The following is a 23,022-nucleotide window of genomic DNA, read 5'->3' on the forward strand; positions in this document are numbered from 1 at the left end:
TCAGTCCGAGTAGATGATGAAGCCGGAGAAGGTGCTGTACTTGTTGTTGTTGCCGCCGTGGGCTTTGCCGCCGTCCAGCTTGATGAAGACCTCGTCCCCCGCGTCCAGGTGCAGGATGACGCTGTTGCTGGCGTAGTCGTAGTTCTGGTCGGCGTCTTGCGCGATGGCGCTGGCCCGCACCTGCGCAGGGGGACACCCGCGTTACCCGGCTCCGGGGACGGCTCAGCCCTCGGATCCCACGGGACACCCGGGGTCCCAGCTCGCCCACAGTCAGGGAGACTGCCCGCCAGCTCTGGGGTAGTGTGGGGTGCCCCGGCTCCCCACCCACGGGTGAAAGGGTCCCAGATGGAGGTGGCTTCTCCGAGCATCGCCCAGAGCCTCTCCCTGACCCGGCAGGCTCAGATGTGGGACCACGGCTCCGACATGGGAGCACGGCTCCGGATTCGGATGCAGGATCACGGTTCAGACATAGGACCCCCACCTCCGAATTCAGATGTGGGACCACAGCTCTGACATGGGACCTCAACTCCGGGTTCGGATGCAGGACCACGGCTCAGACATGGGACCTCATTCTCTGGGTTTAGACATGGGACCATGGCTCAGACATGAGATCCCAGCTCCAGATTTGGATGCAGGACCGCGGCTCGGATGTGGGACCACAGCACAGACACAGGACCCCAGCTCCAGATTCAGATGCAGGACCCCAGCTCAGCCACAGGACCCCGTCTTCCAGCCCAGCCCCGACCCTGATGGACCCAGCACATCCCCGCACGTCTTCCCACGAGCTTCCCGGGGACCACGAGCGTGTGAGCTCAAATCCCCCCAAAACAAGCCTCGCTGCTCACCCGGATCCCAACCCGCTGCGGGGCGGGATGCTCCCTCCGATAAATATTTCCTCGGTGCCGGAGGACAAGGACAGGAGGTGTCGGCAGAGCCGGAGGTGCCGTAGCACCTGGCAAAGAAGCTCCGCGGCTGGAGCGCGCTGCCGCTGCAGAATTATTTGGGTAATCAAATCTACGCCGGTGCCTCGCAGGGAGATCGCGCGGCGCTGGGTGACAGTGACAAGCCGGCAGGTAAAATCTCAAGTGAAATGCAAAAGCGACGCGCCAGGGAGAAGCTGCTCCTAATTACAGCCGACAAGAATGGGCTCTTAATTGGCTCACAGTGGGCGGGGAGGTGCTGCCGAGCGGCTGTGGGGTCCAAGAGCTGTCGGGTGAAGGAGGGGTGTCCCCATGGATTCCTTTCCTTTGCCCCCAGGAGAGGGGTCCCAGGGGTCCTCTCCTCCTTGGGAATGCAGCTGCATCTTCCCCAAGCCCACAGGCAGCCTGCAATGGTGTGGTCAAGCACTGTTAACTCTGGAACCTACTGATGGCCCAGCAGGGGGTCCCATAGTGCTTGCTCTCACCCACACAGCCATATCCTTTGTGCCATCACGAACACTGTCACCCTGATACAAGTCACCCTGTGTCTCCCCCGCCACCACGAGGGTCCCCAGGGGGGTCACACGGTGAATCTTAGTCAGCCGCAGTGCCCCAGTCTCCAGGGGACGCTGCCTCGCCCGGGGTCCTGCCGAGGCAGAGAAGGGGGGGGAAGGAGCAGGGGGGAAGGAGAACCAGGAAAAGCCATTTGGTGCTGGGCTCTGGTGCCATCGTCCCCCTCTCCGCTGCAGCCGGAGCCGCCTGGTGCCATCCGTCTTCCCTCGTTAAGGAGCCGCCTCGTCACCGCGGGCCCGCCAGCCCTTCGCGCTAACCAGGGAAGATAAATGGCAGCGCCGGCGCTGGGCTGAGCCGCTCCCGGCACCGCGGTGGCAGAGCAGGTGGGGCTGCCACCACGTGTGTGTCCCCCCCCGCACCGATGGCCTCATCTCCCTCGTCCTGCGCCGTGCCTCAGTTTCCCCGGGCCGCTGCCAGGCGTAGCCCCCGGAGGTGGGGGGGACCCTGGTCTGCTGTAGCCGCTGTCGCTGGCCCCAGTGACACCACTGTGGGGTGTCACCAGCCCTGGGGATGCTGTGGGATGGTCCCCTGGGCTGTCGGGGGGCAGCGGGGAGCTCCCACGTCCGGGCTGAGCCGCTCGCGGTGACACTCGGTGCCTCGGGGACACCATGTGCCCCACATGCCACAGCCACCGCGGCCACCACTGCCAAGGACGCCCAAGGTGTGGCAGCAGGTGCCCCCCGAGGACCCCCACGTGCAGTGGCGGGTGCCCCCCCTCCAGCTCCCAGGCACGGCAGCGTGTGCCCACCCCAGGAGGCCTGGGCGTGGTGGCCCCTGAGGACCCCCAGACACGGTGACGGGTGCCCTCCCAGCACCCCCAGGTGCAGAAGTGGGTGCACCCCTCCCCGGACCCCCCTGAGCACGGCAGTGGCTGCCCCCCAAGACCCTTGGGTGCAGCAGCAGGTGCCCCCCCAGGACCCGCCGGCAGGTCCCTGTGTCCCTGCAGAACGAGTCCCTTGGGGACCGTCCCCAGGCCCCCACCCCCGGGGACCCCAAGCCGTGGCCACACACCCCTTCGGCTCCACCGGGCAGGCGGGATGGCCCCCGCCACCGTCACCGCCTGCCACGGGGACCCCAAAACCACCCGGCTCCAACCGCCCCCCCCCCCCCCCCCGTCCATCCATCCATCCAGCAGCTCGCCTCATCTACGGGCTAATACAAATAAAAATAATTCATGCTAATTAACCACCAGGAGCAGCTCCCTCTCAGCACCGGGGCTCCCCTGGCTCTCATTAACTCCAGCCCCGACGCAGGGGTGATGGGCTGCGCCCAGAGGAAAGTGGGGGGTCAGAGGGGGCTCCCCAAGTTATAGTTCCCTCGGAGGATGCCAGGATCGACCCTCATCCAGCAGGATCCCCTCTGGCACCCCTGGACCCCCCCCAGCTCTGCCAGGGTTGGGGTATTTTTGGCAACAAACCCCTAATTAACCCCCTTTTTAATTATTTGGGGCATTTTGGGGGTCCGTTTTTTAAACGCTCCCGCCGGTGCCAGCCCGCCGAAGCGCTCCCCTGCCTCCCGAGCCGTTTCTTTATAAACACGGGAGCGGCGATACCTCGTTAGTAATTAACAACCGGTTAATTAAGCTGCATCGCGCGCCCGACCGAGCGCGGTTCCTCTCGACGAGGGGCTCCGTAGCTTCTGGAAATTCATCCGGTAGCGCCCGAGTGCATCGATCCCCCACCAAGCCGGGGGGGGGGGTCAGAGCTCGGCACAGGGTGAGAGGAGGCGGGAAGGTTCAGGGGGGTCCCCAAAAATATTCTGGGGGAGGAAAAACAGGGTGAGGTGGGTTTTTTTTTGGGGGGGATGCTCAGTCCGGAGTTACATGGATGCTGCTTGGGAGAAAGAGACGGTGGTGCCAAGCATTGCTGGGACCCCCCAAAATTTGGGGGGGGGGGGGGGCAAAAAAAAAAAAAACCACAATAAAACAAAATTTAAACTGTTTGGATGGAGAAAAAATGCCGAGTGGCTCCTGCCCCCGCTGCGCTCCCGGCTCGGAGGTTTTTGGAGCTGAGGGGTGACGTGCAGTGGCCGTGCCAGGGCTCCCGCTTCCCCCCCACACACACCCCCCCCAGCTTTTTTTTTTGGGTTGATAACTCAGTTTTGGGTTAATTCGGTGTCATACATCCTCGGGTTAGGGATACACCGTGGGGCTTGATGCCGGGAGAAGATGATGGGAAGAGGGAGCGGGGTGGGATGAACCCCTGCGAGGGTGCTCCTGCGGTGACACCCAAGGGAATTGAGCTCTGGGTGACACGGCCACATCTTGTGCCTCGAGTCGCGGCCTCAGCGGGGGCCACGGTGTGGGAAAGGGGCAGCGTTGTGGGCATCACCCGAAAACCGCGGGGGATGGAGGGGCTGTGTGTCGGGATTGGGAGGATTTTCAGATGGATGGGGTCGGGGGGGATGCTGGAGCGGGGTGGGAGTGGGGGGCAAGGATGGAGCCAGCCTCGGGGTGTCACCCCCCATGGTGTCCCCACGCAGCCCAGCCAGGGATGGGGATGTCCCTCCTGACACAGCGGCAGCGGAGCCAGCTCCAGGCTGGGGATGTAGCACCCCAAAAGCAGGGCAGGCGCTGTCCCCCTCCAGGCCACCGCAGGCTCTGTCCCCTGCGGAGGAGCATTGTCCCCATTCCCCCCCTGCCCCTCGCCCAGGGAGTCCCAGCGGGGACGCTGGCATGGCCAGGGAGGGCAGGGCACCCCGGGGACAATGCGGGGACATCCCAAGGCACCCCGAAGGCACGGCGGGGTATGTCTCTGGGGCCAAGGAAAGGACTGAAGGGACCCTTGGGGACACATCAGGGCAGCACGGCTGTGGTGGCAGACTGTGTCCCCAGTACTGGGAGACGGACGGGGCACCTGGGGGAGCATCTCCAGGGGTGCGGGAAGGATGGGGCTCGCGCAGACGCACGGAGAGCCCATCACCGTCACCAGGAGAGAAGGATGGGGAACCTCAGGGGATCATCTCCGGAGACGGGAGAAGGACAGAGCACCTCAGGGTGCACCCAGAGTCCATCATTGCCACCAGGAGAAGGATGGGGCACCCCGGGAATGCACCCGGAGCCCATCACTGCTGCTGGGAGAAGGATGGAGCATCCCGGGGGTGCATCTCCAGGGCTGGGAGGAGGATGGGGCACGCCAAGGATGCATCTCCGGAGCTGGGAGCAAGACAGGGCATCCTGGGGATGCACCCGGAGCCCATCACGTCACTGGGAGAAGGACAGGGCACCCTGGGGCTGCATCTCCATTCCAAGGAGAAGGATGTGGCACCCTGGGGACGCACCAAGAGCTCATCTTTGCCACCGGGAGAGGGACAGAGCATCCTGGGGGTACATCCCTGGGGACGGGAAAAGGATAGGGCACCCTAGGGATGCACCCAGAGCCCATCATCACCACCAGGAGAAGGATGGAGCACCCCAGGGTTGCATCTGCGGGGCCAGGAGAAGGACAGGCCGCCCCAGGGGTGCATCTCTATGGCCAGGAGAAGGATGTGGCACCCCAGGGGTGCACCCAGAGCCCATCGTTGCAACCGGGAGAAGGATGTGGCACCCTGGGGATGCATCCCTGGGGCTGGGAAAAAGACAGAGCACCCCAGGGAAACACCCAGAGCCCATCATCAGCACCGGGAGAAGGACATGGCACGCTGAGGGATGATCTCCGGGGCCAGGAGAAGGATGGAGTACCCTGGGGGTGCATCCCTGGGGCTGGGAAAAGGATGTGGCACCCTGAGGAAGCACCCAGCACCCTTCTCCGGTGCCTGGGGGGCAGCAGCAGCTCCCGTCCCCGCGGCGGGGCTGGTAGCCGGGCTGGCCAGCCCTTACCTGACCGTTCTTGCAGAGGTCGGCCCACATGCTGGTGCCGTCGCCGCCGCGCATGAGGACGTGGTAGGTGAAGAAGTAGGTGCCGGGGATGGCGCAGGTGAACTTGCCGGAGGCGGCGTCGTAGCTGTTGCCCAGGTTGGTGACCACGTCGTCGAACTTGAGGACCTCGTAGCCCTCGTGGGGGTTCTTGAGGCCGGCGTAGAAGGCGACGCGCGGCACCGTGCTGTAGGTAGCCGCGCTCACCGCACCCGTAGCCCCCGGTCCAGGTAATCCCGGGGGTCCCGGTCGTCCCACTTCACCCCGCGCCCCAGCTGGTCCCGGCGGTCCTGGTTCTCCCGGTGGTCCCGGTGGTCCCGGTTTCCCCGGTCGCCCCGGTTTGCCTTGGGGACCTTGCACCAAGGTGGAGGGCGGCGGGAGGGGGCCGCGTTCAGCCGGTTGCGGGGGGGCGGCGGGGCCGTAGGGCTCACAGACCATACGGCAAGTCCCCAGCATCTCGTACCGGCCGTCGGTACCGGCGGAGCTCACCAGCACCGGGATGAGCACCACCAGCACCAGCACCATCACCACCCCCGCCGCGGCCGCCAGCAAAGTTTTCCGGCCCAGGCTGAGCCGCCGCCCGGCCGGGGCGCGTTGTCGCCCGGGGGCGGGAATGGTGCCGGTGGGGGGGAGCAGGGCGGCGGCGGCGGCGGCGGCGGGGGGGGGCTCGGGGCTGGCGGCGGCGGTGGCCGCTCCGCTCCGCTGCGCTCCGCTGGCTCCGGTGCGCCCCGCGCCCGCCCAGGCCACGCCCACCCGCTCGGGACACGCCCATCGGCACGCCCACTCCCGCCCCGGCCACGCCCATCACCATGCCTGGTCCCGCCCCCCCGGGCACGCCCACGCATCGCACTGGGCGGGGAGACCCGCCCCTCCCGCCCCTGCCACGCCCCCCGCCCCTGCCACGCCCAGCCCCGCAGGCCCGCCCCACCCGTCACCCCCGGTTTCTCCGGGGACCCCCTGTCCCGGCTGCCCCCCTAGACCCGCCCCACCGCTGGGGACCCCTCCGTGCCCCCCCCCCCCCCCCCCCCGTGGACCGTCCCCGCCTGGTCACCCCGAGCCACGCCCCGTCCCCGCGCTCCCGGCGGCCGTGTCCCCGCGGGGGCTGGGGCTCCGTCACCTCCGCGCTCGGAAGCTGGGCACACGCTGGGAGCCGCCACCCGTGTCCCCACGGGGGAAAAGCCCCGGGGGACGGTCCCCAGGGCATCCCCAGGGCCCTTCCCTCATCCCTGCCTCAGTTTCCCCTCCCGCAAGGGCCAGGCTCCGAGTGGACCCACGCTTTGGGCCAGCGCAGGTGACACCTGCATGGCCAAGCACCCACCACCCAGGTGCACCCATCGGGGTCAACCGCGGGGTCGCGGGACTGGATGCCACCGCCAGTGGCAAAGGCCACGGTGACAACGGGGCACTCACGAGTGCCACCATGGGGACGGCCGGGCCACGCTAAGGGGTGGCGGCCACGCGAAAGAGCTGTCCCCGGGAGGGCTGAGCACCGGCGGGCTCGTGACATGGGCACACGCGGCTGCGCCCGCTCCGTCGCCTGCCATCTCCATCAGCCTCGGCGGGGACAGCAGGACGCGATGGCAAGTGACAGCCGCCGCCAGCGCCGGGGGTGAGCGAAGGACGCGGGGCCGGGGGGGGGGGGACACGCAGCGGGGATGGTGGGGGGGCACACAGGCATAGAGCAGCCCGGGGGCTGCTCCAGTGCCACCCATCGCAGCGCTTTGGTGGCCCTGGGTGACAACGCTGACGTGGCATCAAGACCAGTGACACCTATGGGGTCCATGGGGTCATTGTCGCCCCCCTCCCAAAAACCCACACCCTGGGGGTGCATCCCCTTCCAGTGCCACACCCATGCAGTGTCCCCACACCCCAGGGGACACACAGGTGACAATCCCCAGCCCAACAGAGGAGGGGACCAAGGGGACACTTGACAGCCCATCGATCGCCCCTGCATGTCCCCCCCCCCAGCTCCCGCAGAGGCTTTAATTTAATCAGCATGCAAAAATCAATTAGCCGGCTTTAAGGAGGCAATTATTCCTGGGGGCTTAACGAGGCTTGGGGGGGGCAGAGTATTTTGGGGTGGGGGTGCTGCCAGCCCTGTGTCATCCCCCAGTCTGTCACCGTCATGTCACTGCTCCTTCCCTGGATCTTTTCTCCATCATTGTGTCGTGTGTGTGTCCCCCCCCCCACTCCTCGTTATCTTTCTTTTTTAACGAGCGCCTAAAAATACGCCTCGCCGAGGTCACGGGCTGCGTGAGTCACCCGCCGGCGCAGCACCGCGGTGGCCCGGGTGGGCAGGGGGCTCTGCGTGGGGACGGGGTGGCCGTGGCGGGGACACAGCAGGGACACAGGCACACCCTGGTTGCGTCAGGGCACTCGTCTCACCTGCAGGGTCAGGGGACATTCCTCAGCCTGGCCACTGTGTCCTCATGGTGGGGCCACAGACGCAGGTCACCTCATTGCCACAGGCCTTTGTGTCCCCATGGTGTGGCCACCACCCCAGGCCACCACACTGCCATGGGCTGCCATGTCCCCATGGCATGTCTGCCACTCCAGGTCACCTCATCAGCCTCGGTCACCTTGTCCACACAGCATGGCAACCACCCCAGGCCACCCCGCCCCCCTCAAGCCACCGTGCCGCAGTCCCAGGACACCTCACTACCTCAGTCCTCTGTGTCCCCATGGCATGGCCACCACCCCAGACTACCTCGCCACCCCGGGCCACCCTGTCCCCATGGCATGGCCACCACCCCCATCCACCCTGTCCCCAGGCCATGTCCCTACAGCCCGACTGCAGAGCTGGGACGGCTTCAACACAACCCTGGGGCAGCGGCACCCTATAGATGGGGACAACACCCCAGGTGACCTTGGCTGGAGACCCCAAGGTGCTCCCTGTCCCTGTGCCTGTCCCCAACCCCTGCACGAGGAGCGGGTGCAGCGCAGCCCCCTCGAGCCAGCTCCATCCACCTGGGGACGGACAAACGACGGGCAAACCTGCGAAGGGCCACGCTTGGGAGCGCAGGAGGGGCAGAAGGGACAAAGCCGGGCAGTGACAGCAGCGTTGGCAGCGGTTGCGGTGGCAGCGGCGGCTGCGGCGGCGGCTGCAGCGGTGGCTCCACTCGACGCCAGCCGCCGCCGCTCCTCTGCAAAGGTTAAGCAAACAGCAGCTCCCGCAGAATCGATGCGCGGCCGAGCCCACGGCTGTTTGCTTTGGCAGCGTGACGCGGGGAGGTGGGTGGGTGACGCCGAGGGGACGCCGGTGGCCAGGGCTGGGGGGGGGGGGCCTCGACTGATGCTCCAGGGGTGCAGGTTTGGCCTGGAGGGTGGCTGCATCCCCCCGCTGCTCCGCCTGCCGCTCGCTGGGAAGAGCTCGTTAAGGAGGATTTGGGGAAGGGTGAGGGTGGCCAGGTCAGGACAAGGGGTTTCGGGTGGTTCGGTGCTGCGCTGTGCCTCGATTTCCCCTCCTGGCGCTGTGGCTGGGTGGGAGCCGCTGCCACAGCTGCTGCCCGTAGGACCACGCATGGCCGGGGGACACAGGGACACTGCGCCTGCCTGGCAGCGTGGCACCCGCTGCCGTGGGTTAGCCCGGGCAGGCGCCGCTGATGGCTCGGCAGTAATTGGGACTGGGAGCTGGAAATAATTAATGACCCCGATGTCGGACCTCGCTGACGAGCTTGGGGAGGGAGCTGGTGTTTGCAAGCCATCCCTGATAATTTGGGGTGCTGTCACCTAAAGTCCTGTCGTGTCCCCAGGATGGGGCCCAGGAGAGGCCGTGGGAGGGGGATGCTCGTGGGCAGTGAGGGCAGGGCTGGGCCCTTGTACCCCTGGCAGGACACCCTGGGGCGAGGGGAGCCTGGGCTGCACCGGCTGGGGTGGAGCTGGGAAGGTGGCCAGGTCTCCTGAGCTGCCACCTGGGGCTTCCTCTGCTGGTTCCCACCACCTTGGTGGCATTCATCCACCATCCACCCACCCATCCATCCACCCACCCACCCATCCATCCACCATCCATCTACATGTCCTTGCATCGACACATCCGCCCATCCATGAATTCGTCCACACGTGTGTCCATGCATCCATTTGTCCACAGATTCCTCCCACGTCCATCCTGTGTCCATGCATCCATGCATCTATGTATCCACAGATCCATCCATCCATCCACCCATGCCCACGTGTCCATCCAGCCATCCATGCCTTCATCCAGCCGGCCACCTGCAGGAGGAACCAGGCTGGGACCTCCTGTCCAGGCTGTCCCCTGGTCTCAAGGGAGGACGCCAGCCACCCCAGCCACACAACCTCCAGACTGGTGTCACCTCCACCCCTGAGAAAGGACACCACGACCACCTCGATAGGAGGCAGAGATTATTAAAAGGAGGAATTAACGAGGAGTTTTCCAGGCGGTGGGTGCCCAGGGAGATGTGGCGCCAGCACAGACCCGCACGGGAGCAAGGGAAGGCCCCACGGACCGATCCCGAGGTGGAGATGATCCTGGCAGGAGCCGACACTCACCTTTTGGTGCCAGGCTGGGGAGAAAATGAGCCCCAAACCCCCAGGGCTGGAGGTTCCTCTGGCCAGGGATGGGCTGGGAGGTGTCCAGTGCCCCACTCGCTGTGCTGAGTGCGCCCGGGCTCAGCAGGGAGGTGACCGGTGCAGGCGCAGGCCCACAGAGGTGTCCCCACCCAACACACAGCCCAGGAGATGAGGGACAAACAGGGATGGGGCTGCAGGACGGAGGTGAGGGCAGGGCAGGTCCCGGCGCGTAGCTGGACGTGGGCTCCTGGTCAGCTGCCTGACCGCTGGCTGGCTCTTTGGGTGGATGGCTGGTGGCCTGTCGGATGTGTGGATGGCTCATTGGCTGGTTGCACATTTGGCTAGCGAGTTGGCCGGCTGGCTGCCTGGCTAGCCACACGGGTAGATGGCTGGTTGGCTGGCTGGCTGGTAGATGACTAGTCAGCAGCATGGCTGGCTGGTTGGCTGGTTGGCCAACTGGCTGGTTGGCTTGAAGGCCAACTAGATGCCCGGTTGGCTAGCTAGCTGGTCAGCTGGCTGACTGGGTGGTTGGTAGCTGGTGGGCTAGCAGGCAGAGGGCTGGTTGGCTGGCTGGCTAGATGGCTAGATGGAGGGTTGGCTGCCTGGCTAGTTGGTTGACTAGCTGGCCAGTTGGCTAGTTGATTGCCTGGCTGGCTGGTTGACTAGGTGGCTAGCTGGCTGGCTGGCCAGTTGACCAACAGGCTGTGTGGCTAGCTGGCTGGTGGCTGACCAGTTGGCTGGTGGCTGACCTGTTGACCCAGGGGGCTTGCTGGCTGGCCAGTGATGGGCTGACTGGCTAGCCAGCCAGCTGGGTTAGCCCTGGCCCCGGGACATCCCAGTACATCCCAGCCCAATGCTGGCACCGTCCCTTGCCCAATGTGGGGGGCCCAGCTGCAGGAAGGGGGGGGGGGGGGGGGGGGGCAAGGTGGCAGTGGCACGTCCTCCCCCGCCCCTGTCCCCGTGACACTGCCTCTCATTACGGACGCGGCAGGACCCGCCACCCTCCCGCCGCGTGGCAATTAAGGGCTGCCAACGCGGCTACTTAATTGGAGCCTGGCTGATGGGCTGGCTGGTGAGTGATGGGAACTGGCTGCTCGAGTGGCAGCAGGATCTGGCCACGGGCCGGGCTCGGGGACATGTCCCCCCAGGGGGACGTGGGCTGCTGGGACCTGCTGTGCTGTCCCCAGGGTGCCCCACGGGCGGTGGGGACGGGGTGTGACACAGCCGGGGGTGCACAGTGACAGTGGGTGACAGCCCACGGGATGAGCAGGGGGTGGCACTGGGGAGTATCCTGCGCAGCGATGGTGTGTGACACCCCAGGCCATGCAGTGACGGTGACACTGGGTGACACCCCGTGGGCCATGCAGTGACAGCGACGCTGGGTGATACACTGCGGGACAGCAGTGACGGTGACACTGGGTGACACACCGTAGGCCTTGCAGTGACATAGCACTATGTGACAGCCCATGCACCAGGCACTGACAGTGACTCTGTGTGACAACCCACGGGAGCTGCAGTGACACTGCGTGGCACCCGGCGGCCCCGCAGTGACAGTGACACCCTGTGCACTGTGCGGTGACAGTGACACCATGTGACACCCCAGGGAGCAACAGTGATGCTGTGCAATACATCAGTGACACGAGTGGGGCTGTGCAGTGACGGTGACACTGCGTGACGCCCCGGAGGCCGTGCAGTGTCGGTGACACCGTGCCACGCCCCAGGGGTCACGCAGGAACAGTGACACCTGTGACAGTGGGGCCATGCAGCGATACCAGTGCCATCGGTGCCATGCGGTGCCACCACACTCAGGCCCCCTGGCCTGTCCCCTCCCCCCTCCGTGGGTATTGGGGCCCCCACCCAGCCCACACTTGGGGACGGTCAAAACCGGGGGAGGTCACCCTGTCCCTACAACCCCATGGGGACACCTGCCAGCTCCAGGCCATCTGTACCCACCCCCCTCCCCTGCCCAGTGGGTGCCCTGTGATGGGTGCTGGGGAGGGGGTGCACTGGGACGGGGTGCTCCAGGGAGGGGACACTCCGGGGATGGGGTGCACTGAGGAGGGGGTGCTCTTGGGAAGGGGTGCACTGGGACAGGGTGCTCCAAGGAATGGGGTGCTCCAGGGGCAGGGTGCTCCAGGGATGGGGTGCTCTGGGGACAGGGTGCTCCAAGGAATGGGGTGCTCCAGGGGCAGGGTGCTCCAAGGGATGGGGTGCTCTGGGACAGGGTGCTCCAAGGACGGGGTGCTCCAAGGACAGGGTGCTCCAAGGATGGGCTGCACCAGGGAAGGGGTGCTCTGAGGAAGGGGCGCTCCAGGGAAGGGGGTGCTCCGAGTAGGGGGTGCAGCGGGACGGGTGGCTCTCTGTCACGAGCCCGCCACAGCCGCAGCGTAATTGATCCGGCCGCCAATTTGCAGCAGTTAAATATTTGGCTTGTGCGCGGTGAGGGGCCGCGCTCCCTCCTCAAACAGCCCCCGGTGAGAGGAGACGGATGGGCCGCGGCGAGCGGCTGCTCCAGACACCGCCCGATCGATGGCGGGAGGCGCGGCGAGCTGGGGCGGCCTCAGCGCAGGGGCTGGGGGGACGTGGTGGGGCTGGGGGACCTGGTGCAGCCTCCGCGGGCCACGGGAGCCCAGGTGGAGGCAGCACGGGGGGGGGCAGCATCCGTGTCCCCAGCACAGGGGGCTCAGCTGGGGTGTCGTCCCCCCCCGGCTGGGTACGCGCTGCCCTTCAGGCTCCCTCCGTGGCCATCGATTGAGCTGTCGATGCCACCCAGCAGCCCGTGGAGCGGAGCCACCCGTCACCGGTGGGGGACAGCTGCGGGCTGAGCCACGCAGGGTGTCCCGCCAGCTTGTCCCCACGGGGGTTTGGCTGGGGGGTGGCCGGGAGCAGGACCCGGGCAGGTCTGTGGGTGCTGGGGCAGCTGCCGGGGCTGGGTACCACACGGCACCCACGGGAGGGACTCGGTGGCCAAGCATGAGGCTCAGGAGCCCTTCCCCGATGGGTGCCAACATCAGGCACCCAACCCACGCAGGGGGGGCTCGACCCCCAGCTCAGCCCAGGGCACCAGGTACCCCCAAACCAGGCACCCCAAGGCCCCAGCGGCCCCAGCCGGCACCGTGGGGAGCCCCGCGCCTCGTCGCCCCCCTCCACCCGCCGGCTCCCTCGGCCCCGCTAAACGCGTTAGCGGCTGGCGAACGTCAGCAGGGCCGGAGCGAAGCGCCAAATGCGATTACGGCGCCCGTCTCGCTTTCTCCTTCCCCCCCTCCGGCCTCATCGCAGCCCCATTTATCGCGGAGGCGGCGAGCCGGGAGGGAGGAAGGCAATCAGAGCTTATCTCGGGCTGAGCCCATCCTGCTCCAGCCCTGATGGATGGGTGGCTGCGAGGGACTCCTGGCATCACCATCGCAATTAAGGGAGCATTAAAAAGCCGGGGAGGGGACCGGCGGAGGGTTATCGCTCGCGTACGGCTCCCCCCCAGCGCTGCTTGAAAAGTTGGGGTACCCAAGAGGGGTGCCCCAGCTCAGGGACGCTCTCCTGTGGCTGTAGCCGCACAGGGACCAGCGGGACTCCCCAGGCATGGGACCCCCGGGTGCAAGGCTGGGCTCAGAGGAGGGTGGAGGCGGGTGGGAAGGGTGCCCAGCCCCAAAAAGGGGGACGTGCTGGCTGGGCAGGGCTGTGACACCTTGGCAAAGGTCCCTGTGCCCAAAGGCTGGCACGGCACTGGGGACAGCGAGGATGCTGCCTCGCTCTGCTGCATCCCTGGCTGCTGGGGCAACAGGCCCAGGCAGGAGGGTGGGGAGGGGGGTCGGAGCCCAAACATCCCCTGGGGACCACCGTGTGCAGGGGCTGGCAACACCCACCTTTCTCAAAACACTGGGACAGCGGGGTGGCAGCAGGACAGGGCTGCCCGGGAGAGAAAGGACCACAGAAAACCCCAGCGAGTCCCAGGATGGCATCCCGGGAAGCCAGACCCACACCGTGGGGTGCCTGGAGCCACCACAAAACCATCGCCCCCCCCTGCCAGGGAAGCTCATGGCAGGGGCTGACGCTCCGAGAAGCTCCCCGGGACCAGTTCAGCGCTGGGTACTGGGGAAAAAGCACGAGTGCGCTCGTCAGCTCGGCTGGCGGGCGGTGAACTTTACCGAGCGCCGCCGTGCCCCGGCACAGGAGCGACCTGGGAGCGGGCCAGGGAAAGTGCCGCGCTCGCAGCCGCAGGTTGCGGAGCCGCCGGGGCCGGCTGCTCTTCAGCACTTTATTAAAACAAACCGAAGAGCCAACACCCGCTTCGCCCCGGCTCGTGCTCTCCCGTGGGGAAGCTGCCACCGGAGGAAAGCTCCAACAGCAGTAAATGAGCTTCAGTGAGGCAGGGCCGAGGCCTCAGCCTGCTCCGGGGCTGTATCAGACCCTCAGATCCAAAGGCAAGGGGGACCCCCAAGCGATGATCACGGCAACAGAGGGCAGGAGGGAGGGCGAGCAGCCAGCTGAACACCTAACCCGCAGGAAAGGAGGTGCTGTCTGTTCCCCCCTCGGGCAGATTTTACACGTTTCCATTAAATCATCGTGAAAGAAGAGGAAATCCCACGTCTAAATTCAGATCCAGGGCCGTGAGCCTGGAGGGGATCAACCTGGGGACACCCAGTAGCAGAAACAGGACCCGAGAGGCCACCTACTCCCCCAGTGAAAAGATTGTCCTGGAAGACATTAAAGTGCCTGAATTCACTGCAGTCCCACGAGGGCCTTGTCCCCTCCACGGGCTGCAGCCACGCAAGGGGGAGCGGTCCCACCCCACCAGTGGGTAAGAACCTGAGCAGGAAGAAAGGAGAGGGGAGATGGCGCCGGGAAAAAAACCCTCCACCCCTATTTTCACCTTGGGAAGTCTGCAAGGAGACGCCTCATCCCAGTGTCTGCATTCAGCTGGCAAAGCTCATTAAAAGAGGTGGCCTTTCACTGCCCTTTTCAAACCTGGAAATTCAGCCCTCTTCCACGACAAAAAGAAAAGGTGAATTAAGAGATGAAATGCCGGAGGAGGAGGTACACCAGCCCTCCAATCCCAGCTACAACCGTGCCCGCTGCCAGCCGTGCCCAGAGGAAATCCAGGGAATCCTCCAGGCGGGCGTGCAGCCGCAGGACCTGCCGGCGCGTGCTCTCCCGGTCCCCGGAGTTGTCGATGACGTGACTCGCTAATTTGCGCTTCTCGTCCAGCGGCAACTGGGAGGCGATTCGAGCTTCTGCCTCCGCCCGGGACAGCCCGCTCCTCTTCATCAGCCGAGAGAGCTGCGTCGGCGGGTCGCTGCCGGGATGGGAGGGCGACACTGAGATGGGGGTGCGGGAGGGAAGAGGGGGGGTTTGCCTGCTTTCCTCGGCACGAGGGGGAATAGCTGGGGTAAAGTGGGGGGAAGAGGTGGGCCCCGCTTCGTTTTGGATCTGGCGCAGCATCCCGCGCTCGGATCAGCAGAGCCAGCGCCCGCCGCGCTGCCCAGGCTGAGCCCACTGCGGGTTCTGGGCATCCCCACGGCCCGTCACCCCGGGGCGGTGCCCCAAACCCTGCCCCAGCCAAGGGAGCACAGGTTGTGGAAGGCCCCAAGGCAGCGATTTCCCCCGTACGATGGCGCCAGGTTTCAGGGAAACCTCAGCAAGAAGCTCCTCAGACGGGGCTGAAGGAAGGCGTCCCTTCTCACGGCGGTGTTAGCGATCAGCTCCGCACCGGGGCTGCAGCGAAATCCTCACCAGAGCGAGAGGGACGCGAGGGTCCCCTCCAGCCTCTAAGGGAGGTGGCAGCGTCGTGGTCCTCATGGTTCACGTGGCACTTACCAATAAACCAAGACCGTGTACTTCATAAGCTTGGTCAAGCTGTTGGTCTCGAAGAGCAGAGGGATGTCGAGGATCACGTAGCGGTAGCCTGGAGAAAAGACAACATCCCCCCCCCCAAAAAAAAAGGGAACAGCATTACTTGGGTTCCCAAATCCCTTGAGCTGCACACACACCGTGGCCACAGCAGGAGAGCTCTACAGCTCCACGATTAGAGAGGAGAGCAGAGCCTGTTCGCCCCCTCCCTCTCAGAGGGAGGAAATGGTTTCGTTCCAAGTTTCCAGAGAAAAAAAACAAATAAAACAAACCCCAAAAACCACAAAAAAAACACCAAACCCTAACCTGGATGCTCTCAGACCAAAGGTGAAGCTGCAGAAATATAATGAGGAGCTGAAACGAGAAGCTCAAATGGAAGTGCCTGTGCCTGGCTGGCAGAGCGGCAGTCACGCTGCCGTTGCCAGTCTCTCCAGGGGAGCAGTGCCCACAGCAGAATTTGCTCTCCTCTCCTGCACTTGTCCGAGACTTTGCCAGGCTGCGGTCACTCGAGCTGATGTTTCCCAGCTGGTTTCTTCCCTTTATGGAAAGCTTTGGCTAAAGGGTTCCATTTTTCCAAATTCTTGCAGAGCTCTCACAGCTGTGACACAAAGGCAGGGGTGCCTCCAGGCAGAGCCTGGTGGCCTGAAACCTCACCAAAACCGGCCCCGTTTGGTTTAAAACCAGTCACCCCGCGGAGCAGCTGGTGGAGGAGAGCCCATAACCACCAGGTGCCGCCCTCCCAGACCCTGCAGCCCACCCCAGGTTCTCCACGTGCCTCTGCCCTTGGCAAGCACCCGCTCCCCCGGCAGACGGGAGCGTTTGGGGACGTGGGGGGACGCCCTGCTGCGCCTGGGGGAGCGGGCGAGGGGAGGGGAAAGCTCTAAGTCAGGACCTTGCTCCCCGCTGTGCTCCCCAGCCACGGGGACATCTCCAGTTTTGCTGGTGTCCCCTCTTTCTAACCCACCCCCCACACACACACCCATGCTGGCCACGGCAATAAAAGCTTTGACAAAGACACCATCATCCAACAAGCCACCGTTTTCCCAGCATCTCCGCCCAGAGAGACTTCTTGCTGCCCTACGGTTTGATCGATAAGCGCTTTCCTTACACAGTGATCCTTAGAGACAACATCCAACTATCCCAAATCATTAAAACCTGACTAATGAGGACAAAGCAGCCTGCTGAAGACACACAGCGCTCTTGCCGAGGGCCAGGACAGCATCCGCCTCCCCAGCCCGCAGCCCCAGGTTCAAGACTCCATCTCTGGCTCCCGGCTTTCCTGCCTGTTGCTTCCTTTGCGCTTTCTCCTCCTCCTCCTCCTCCTCGCCCTGCAGCCGGGCACAGCCCCCGGCACAGGCCTATTCAGCTGTCACAGGGCTCAGCTTTGATAAGCTCTGCAAAACCAGACTGACTCTATTAAGACATCCTTCTGTCTACACGGAGACCTCCAAAACAGCTGGTGATCTTATCTGGCATTTGATTAGACCGAGTTTGACAGCTGTATTTGTTATATTTATCAGGGGAAAAAGTGGGACTTTGGAAACCACAGCTGTCAGCCCGTTTCTCACCTTATCGAGACTAAAAGGGCTCTGCAGCTTTCATCGAAGCCCGAGGAGGTTGGGGGCAGGGAAGAATATTTGGCCGTTTTGGGAAGGTATGACATTATCCAGCGAGTAATCTCAGAAGAGGCCTCACAATGCTTTTCTCGGGCCCTACAGATGTACTTTAAACCATAGAAGAAGCAGGTGGTGAAGGGCAGCAGTGAAAGGCAGGAGCGAATCCTCCAAACGCCGACGCAAAAGGCCGCCAGTGGCAGAGCACAAAGGCTGTCACTCACCGCCGGCTCCTTTTCTCCTTCCCCAGCCCTCTCCCCGCTTTCAAACCGAAGGCGGAGCAAGCAGGGACAGCCCCTGCCTGAGCAGGAGTCCCGCTGCGCTGGGACACGGCCTCTTACCCAGCACAAAGTACTTCAGGACCTGCTTCAGCATCTCCTTCTGGATCTCCGGGTGGGTGATGGAGTTCAGCAGCTGCCGTTTCTCCGGGTGGGAGAAGATAATGTTTCCTAAAGCCTCACGATTTATCTCGCCGTTCTCCAAGAGGATCTCGGTGCCAAAGTAACGCACGATCTGCCGATAGGCCTTGCAGCGGGGCTGCACCACTGATAACATTAAACAGCCGGAGGTTAGAGCCAGTTCTACAGCACAGTCGGTGTTTGCATCAGCGATCGGCCTCAAATGAGTTTTGCTCATTAAATAACCGAGCCGACGCTCCTCGGCGGGCAGCACATCTGCCAGCGCCCGCCGAACCCGCAGCGGCGCCGCTCGGCGCTGCGGCGCGGCCGGCACCTGGATTCGGTGCGGCAGGGATGCGCCTGCAAAAACCCCTCTCGGCCCAAGGTCCCTCCGAGGGCTGACACCCGAGAGATCGAAGCGTCCTGCGAACATTCATTCAGCGCCACAACCCTCCCTGGTGCGTGCTGCTGCTCGGGGTCAGGAGGCAGCAGGGCGGGCGGGAGGGCTGGCTGAGGGCTCCCAGCCAAGGCACGGGCAGGGACGGGGCTGAGCCGTAGCCCGCGGGGTGAGGAGTCGAGCAGGGAGATCCTAAAGGGCCCGGGACCAGCGTCGGGTTTATTTTAGCTGAAAACACCAGCGCCAGGTGAACACAGCCTGGCTGCTACGAGTTGGCTCGGCTGCCACTAAGGTTTTTTACTGTCTTCTGCCTCAGCCACCGAATTCTTCCGGAGAATGAACACAGAAACCTTCCAAGAGATCAATTCCCAGTAGGTATTTGATGTTACATGAGCATATAATTTTAAAGCCACCAAAAAATCACCCACAAAAAGGATGCAGTAATAAAACCCTAATTAAGATCAAGCTGAGGCTAACCACAGAGAACGACAGACCGTATATAATTTTCTCTCCAAACCCCAGGAACATTGCCACAGGTTGTAACCTCAGGCCAACCTAATAAAAGTCTTTAAGACCAATTTCTTTCTCCTGCGGAATTTCACATCGAGGCAGTTTCAGGATGGGTGAAATCCATGTAGTAAATAAACATATAAAAAGAGGAATTGGAGAAAAACGAAGTGATTGGTAGAAAACTGACACTGAGTATCTGCAGTGTTTTCCTATCGTCTCCGAGGGCTTTTAGCACCTCCAGCAAATTTCCCACACCTCGAGGGGGAATTACAGTGCAATAAAATGTTAAGAGCATCGCAGCTTCGAGTGGCTACGCGCTAAGTTCTTCACCAAACAGAAAAACGCAGGCGCTTCCAAACGACACCGCCCGCACCGCGGCTCCGCTGCAGACCCGAAACCTTCCGCATACAAAATCAGCAGCCCCTGCTGGAGCCAGCGCTGCCCCCCTCGTCATCCCAGCGGCACCGAGGGATTGACACCTCACCCCGCATCGCGCAGGCGATCGGGGAGAGCAGGGTCGGCTCCAGTCCTGCTGAGGCAACAGATTCGGATTTCTGGGTCTTTTCTGCAGCCTGGAGCGCAGCCGGAGGCAGGCGTGCCGCGCAGAGGCCCAGACCGAATTCCCTCTGATCTGGGATATTTGGAGCCTCTTTTCTTTTTCTGAGCGCGATAAGGCACAAGTCATTTTGTGGACTGATCTCTCAGCCCTGCCATGCAAGCAACATCCAGCACCGAGGGAAATCCTCTTTTGAGCGCGTTAGTGATCACACCCAACACCACCCAGTTAGGGGATGGGGGTCCTGGGGGTTCAGGGGAACATCAGATCAGCCGAGGAAACCCGCTTTGCAGAGAACCGCAGTTGTTTTGCCCGGAGTTGGCTTTCCAAGCGGGGAAGAATTGCACTCCAGGAGAGGGAAACTCAGGGCAAGATCTCCCCACGGTGTTTATTAGGACATGATCTTAGGGGTTTTTTTCTTTATTAAAAATATATCCTAGTTCCAATCCGCCCCCCCCAAGACAGCTGCTCCACACGGCCTCATCCACTGGGGAATGGGAAGGAAACACTTATTATCTAACGTACCCAGAGCACCCTCTGCCGTCTGCGCTTCCCCGGATCAACCCCAGTTGTCAGGGGAACCTCGGGGAGAAAGATCAACTACGCAAAACTCACCCTCTCTGGCAATAACATCGGCATCAATCACGGCACAGCCCAGTTCCCGGAGTACGGCCACCACCGTGCTCTTCCCCGATGCGATTCCACCCGAGAGTCCGACCAGGAACATTGTGCTCTGAAACGGAAAGAAAAGAGCTTGAAGACACGCCAGGACAGGGCTGTTTTGTTCATGCTGTGCACATCAAATATCCATCCCAACCAGGCAACCTCATTCAAAGCTCATTTTCATACATTCTCAGGGCGCCACCAAGACACTAGCCCAATTTTGGCACCCCTCCGAGCTGAGTGCCCCTGGTTTAGGGGCTGAAGTACAGCGTTGGGTTAAACGAGGCTTCCCTGGACCCTGCTAACTCGGGGTGTGCAACATGAGCCAGCCCGAAGTTCCTCCAGCCGGTTGACCTGCAGCTCCACGCAACTCAGTCCCCTTTAGCATCTGCACCCGCCAAGCCACAGTCTCACCTACAACACCCTAAACCAGAGGAAATTTCTGGCAGGGCTGTCGAGGAGGGCCCAGGATCAGTGACAAAGGGGACAAATTCAGGCAACATCTCAGCTTGGGCCAAGAAACACGAGGGCTGAGAGGGAGAGCCCTGCTCGATCTCTACAGCCAGGGTGGAAGAGGAGATAAGCTACTTCTGACAGAACCAGGCGCAAAGCACACCAGCCAGTAAGTAAATCACATCCCCACGCTACCTGGGAGCCAGCACAGTCATCAGCAGCCCGATGGACACAAGAAATCACAGCTCTGAGCACCAAACTTGTGTCCGTCCGCTTGCAAACACGGCACCAAAGGCAGAGTCTGGCCCCGAGGCTGGGAGGGCGCTGGTAACCCCCCCGGCTGACCCAGAGCAGACGATTTCTCTCACAGTTTCTGCACCAAGATCTCTCCCCACTAAATCCAAACCCTGCAACCCTCTAACTCCCACTTGTGCCCTTTCGAAACCAAAAGGCTGAGCGACGCAGAGGCAGCTCTGGACAGGAGCAGGGACCCCTGTGAGCAAGGTGGTAACTGCCTCCCCAAAAGAAGCAACAGCCACAGCAGGCTGGGAACAGACCCCAGCGGCCCCTCTCCAGCCCCCATGGACCAACACCAGCCCCAGCCAAGGGTGTTCAGGGCTTTGTCTGGCCAAGTCCTGCAAATCCCCCAGGACAGAGGGGACTTTGCTGTCACCTTGTCCAGGGCGATGCCGCTCTAACAGGCGAGGAGGCTGAACCTCCCGAGCCCCAGTCTGTCACTGTTGCCCCTTGCATCTGAGAAGAAACTGGCTCCATCACCTGCAGCGAGGAGCCACAGGCTGCTGGCAGACACCCCTCAGCTTCCTCTCGCCCAGAGGCAGCTCCCGCTGCCTCTCCCAGGGAGCCACGTGCCTCAAAATCCAACAATCTCAGTAACCATCACTCTGCCTAACCTGGGTCTGGTGCCACACCTCCCTCCAGACGGCCAGCCCCAAAAAACTCCCCACATCCAGGAACTGGGTAGCAACTGCCCACACCGTCCCCCACGAACAGGGAATGCGCTGCTTTGCGCCAGAGGGTGGCCGTCAGGAACACAGGCCCGCAGAGCAGCTGAAGGCGGGTGAAACTGCAGCACCGCTTCCTTTCTGCTAGAAAAAGACACTTTTGTCATAACTCGGTCCTACAAACAGGACCCAGACCCACGGTGGGGGGTGAGGAGGGGGCTGGGTAAGTCCTGTGGCAGCTGGAGGCGATTCAGCGGCGGGAGGAACCAGGAGTTAGAGCAAGAGCCGGCAGCACCTGCCAGCAGCGCCGCAGAGCGACTTCGCTTCGTGGCTGCCGAGAGCCGAGGCCAGCCCGCAGCAGCACCACGTGCTCCTTTCCCTTCCAAGACACCAGGCGAACAGATGGGGTTAACTCGAGCAACAACAAGGGGGAATTCAAAGGGAATCAGAAAGGGCACTTAAAATAAACACCAGTGCTTTGCAGGAGGCTGACATGAACCCCAAGCTTTGCTGCCAAGCGAGAACCTGGTCCCCGCAGGGAGCCTTTCCCAGTGTTGTGGTGGGCTCGGCGCAACCGAGGGGCTGTTTCTGTGTTTATTGCAGCAGGTTAAAATCCTGCCCTCCCTGGCAGGATTTTTATATGCTCTCAGCAACAGCCTGCAAGGGCTAATGCTGCACGAGGAGAATCCGGCCTTCAGTGTGCTGCCTTGCAGGGGTGAAGGCTCCACTCGCCTGTTTTTTAAAAATACATTAAAATCTCTCCTGCCCATGTAGAGTAAATACAGGGTTTTAACTGCGGTAACCCTGACGCTCTGGCCTCCAGCCTCAGCTGGGACTTGGTCCCAAAAACCCCTGCTATTTCTGTCCCTCCGTTACATACCTCCGCAGGCAGGCAGCTTGCTGTGAGAGTTACTGCGGGGGTAAAAGAGCACTTGGAAGGGTTAGCCTGGAAACCACGGCCAAACGGGGTTTGAAAACACTTGTGCTGTCACAGGGCCTGTACAGATACAAGATCCACAGTACACGGTATAAATATTTAACAATCTTGGGTTTGAACTGTACACAAGGGTAGAGAGGCCAGCCCATTCCTGCAGATGTTACAGGCAGGAGCCAGAACCAGTTTTCCCCAAAATACACCATTTTTTTGGTGAATTTGGCCTCTGCCAACTAAATCAAAAGTGGGGAAAGCCAAAACACGACCCACACAGGCTAGTCAGACTGGAAAACTTGGCGAGTTATTCTTGCTGTGAGGAACGGTGCCCTGGGAGATGTAACCCAGAGCCCTGAGGAACTGGCTTTTGAAGTGCCCAGATTTCCCTCACGGCCCAACTCCTCTGGTTTTGGAGCACAGCACAAGTCGCCCTCCTCAAGCCGTCCATCCTGCGTGCCACGGGGCCGAGGACAGAGCCAAAAGCTGTCCTCCTCCAGCGCCATGCTACACCCAGCCCTCCTCCTGCTCCCATCCTCCGCTCTGACTGGGGCCTGGCGCACTGACAGACTGGGGTTTGGCTTGAGGAGGCTGCAATTAAAAGGAAAAACCATAAAATACATCGTTAACTTCGCGGAGAAAAAGCCACCACCATGAACCACCCCCTGGGCTTTTTCAGCCGGTACCGAGTCAAGCCCCGTGCACCGACAGTTTTTGCTGGACAGGGCCCTGACTGCCAAACGGCGCTTTCCCGGTGGTCCCGAGCCGGTCCCGGGCCGTGGCCACCCCCGCAGCCTCCCCCCGAGCCCGGGGTGTCCCCGCGGC

General features: G+C 62.8%; 2 protein-coding genes across 2 annotated transcripts; both read right to left on the reverse strand.

Annotated features, from left to right (window-relative positions):
- C1QL1 (complement C1q like 1) lies at positions 1–5,871 on the reverse strand. The gene is made up of 2 exons (XM_086478043.1): positions 5,311–5,871; positions 1–180 (listed from the first exon to the last, which is right to left on the reverse strand). The coding sequence occupies exons 1-2, from the start codon at positions 5,869–5,871 to the stop codon at positions 1–3; spliced, it is 741 nt and encodes a 246-aa protein (XP_086334169.1).
- An 8,846-nt stretch (positions 5,872–14,717) lies between these two features.
- On the reverse strand, positions 14,718–19,918 carry DCAKD (dephospho-CoA kinase domain containing). The gene is made up of 4 exons (XM_086478058.1): positions 19,807–19,918; positions 17,672–17,875; positions 15,685–15,772; positions 14,718–15,163 (listed from the first exon to the last, which is right to left on the reverse strand). Exons 1-4 carry the CDS (start codon positions 19,916–19,918, stop codon positions 14,878–14,880), a joined length of 690 nt encoding a protein of 229 aa, XP_086334184.1. The 3' UTR covers positions 14,718–14,877.
- Positions 19,919–23,022: the final 3,104 nt, after the last annotated feature.

This window comes from Leptosomus discolor, chromosome 25 (genome assembly GCF_034619465.1).
Source record: "Leptosomus discolor isolate bLepDis1 chromosome 25, bLepDis1.hap2, whole genome shotgun sequence".
In the NCBI taxonomy this organism is placed as follows: Eukaryota; Metazoa; Chordata; class Aves; order Leptosomiformes; family Leptosomidae; genus Leptosomus; species Leptosomus discolor.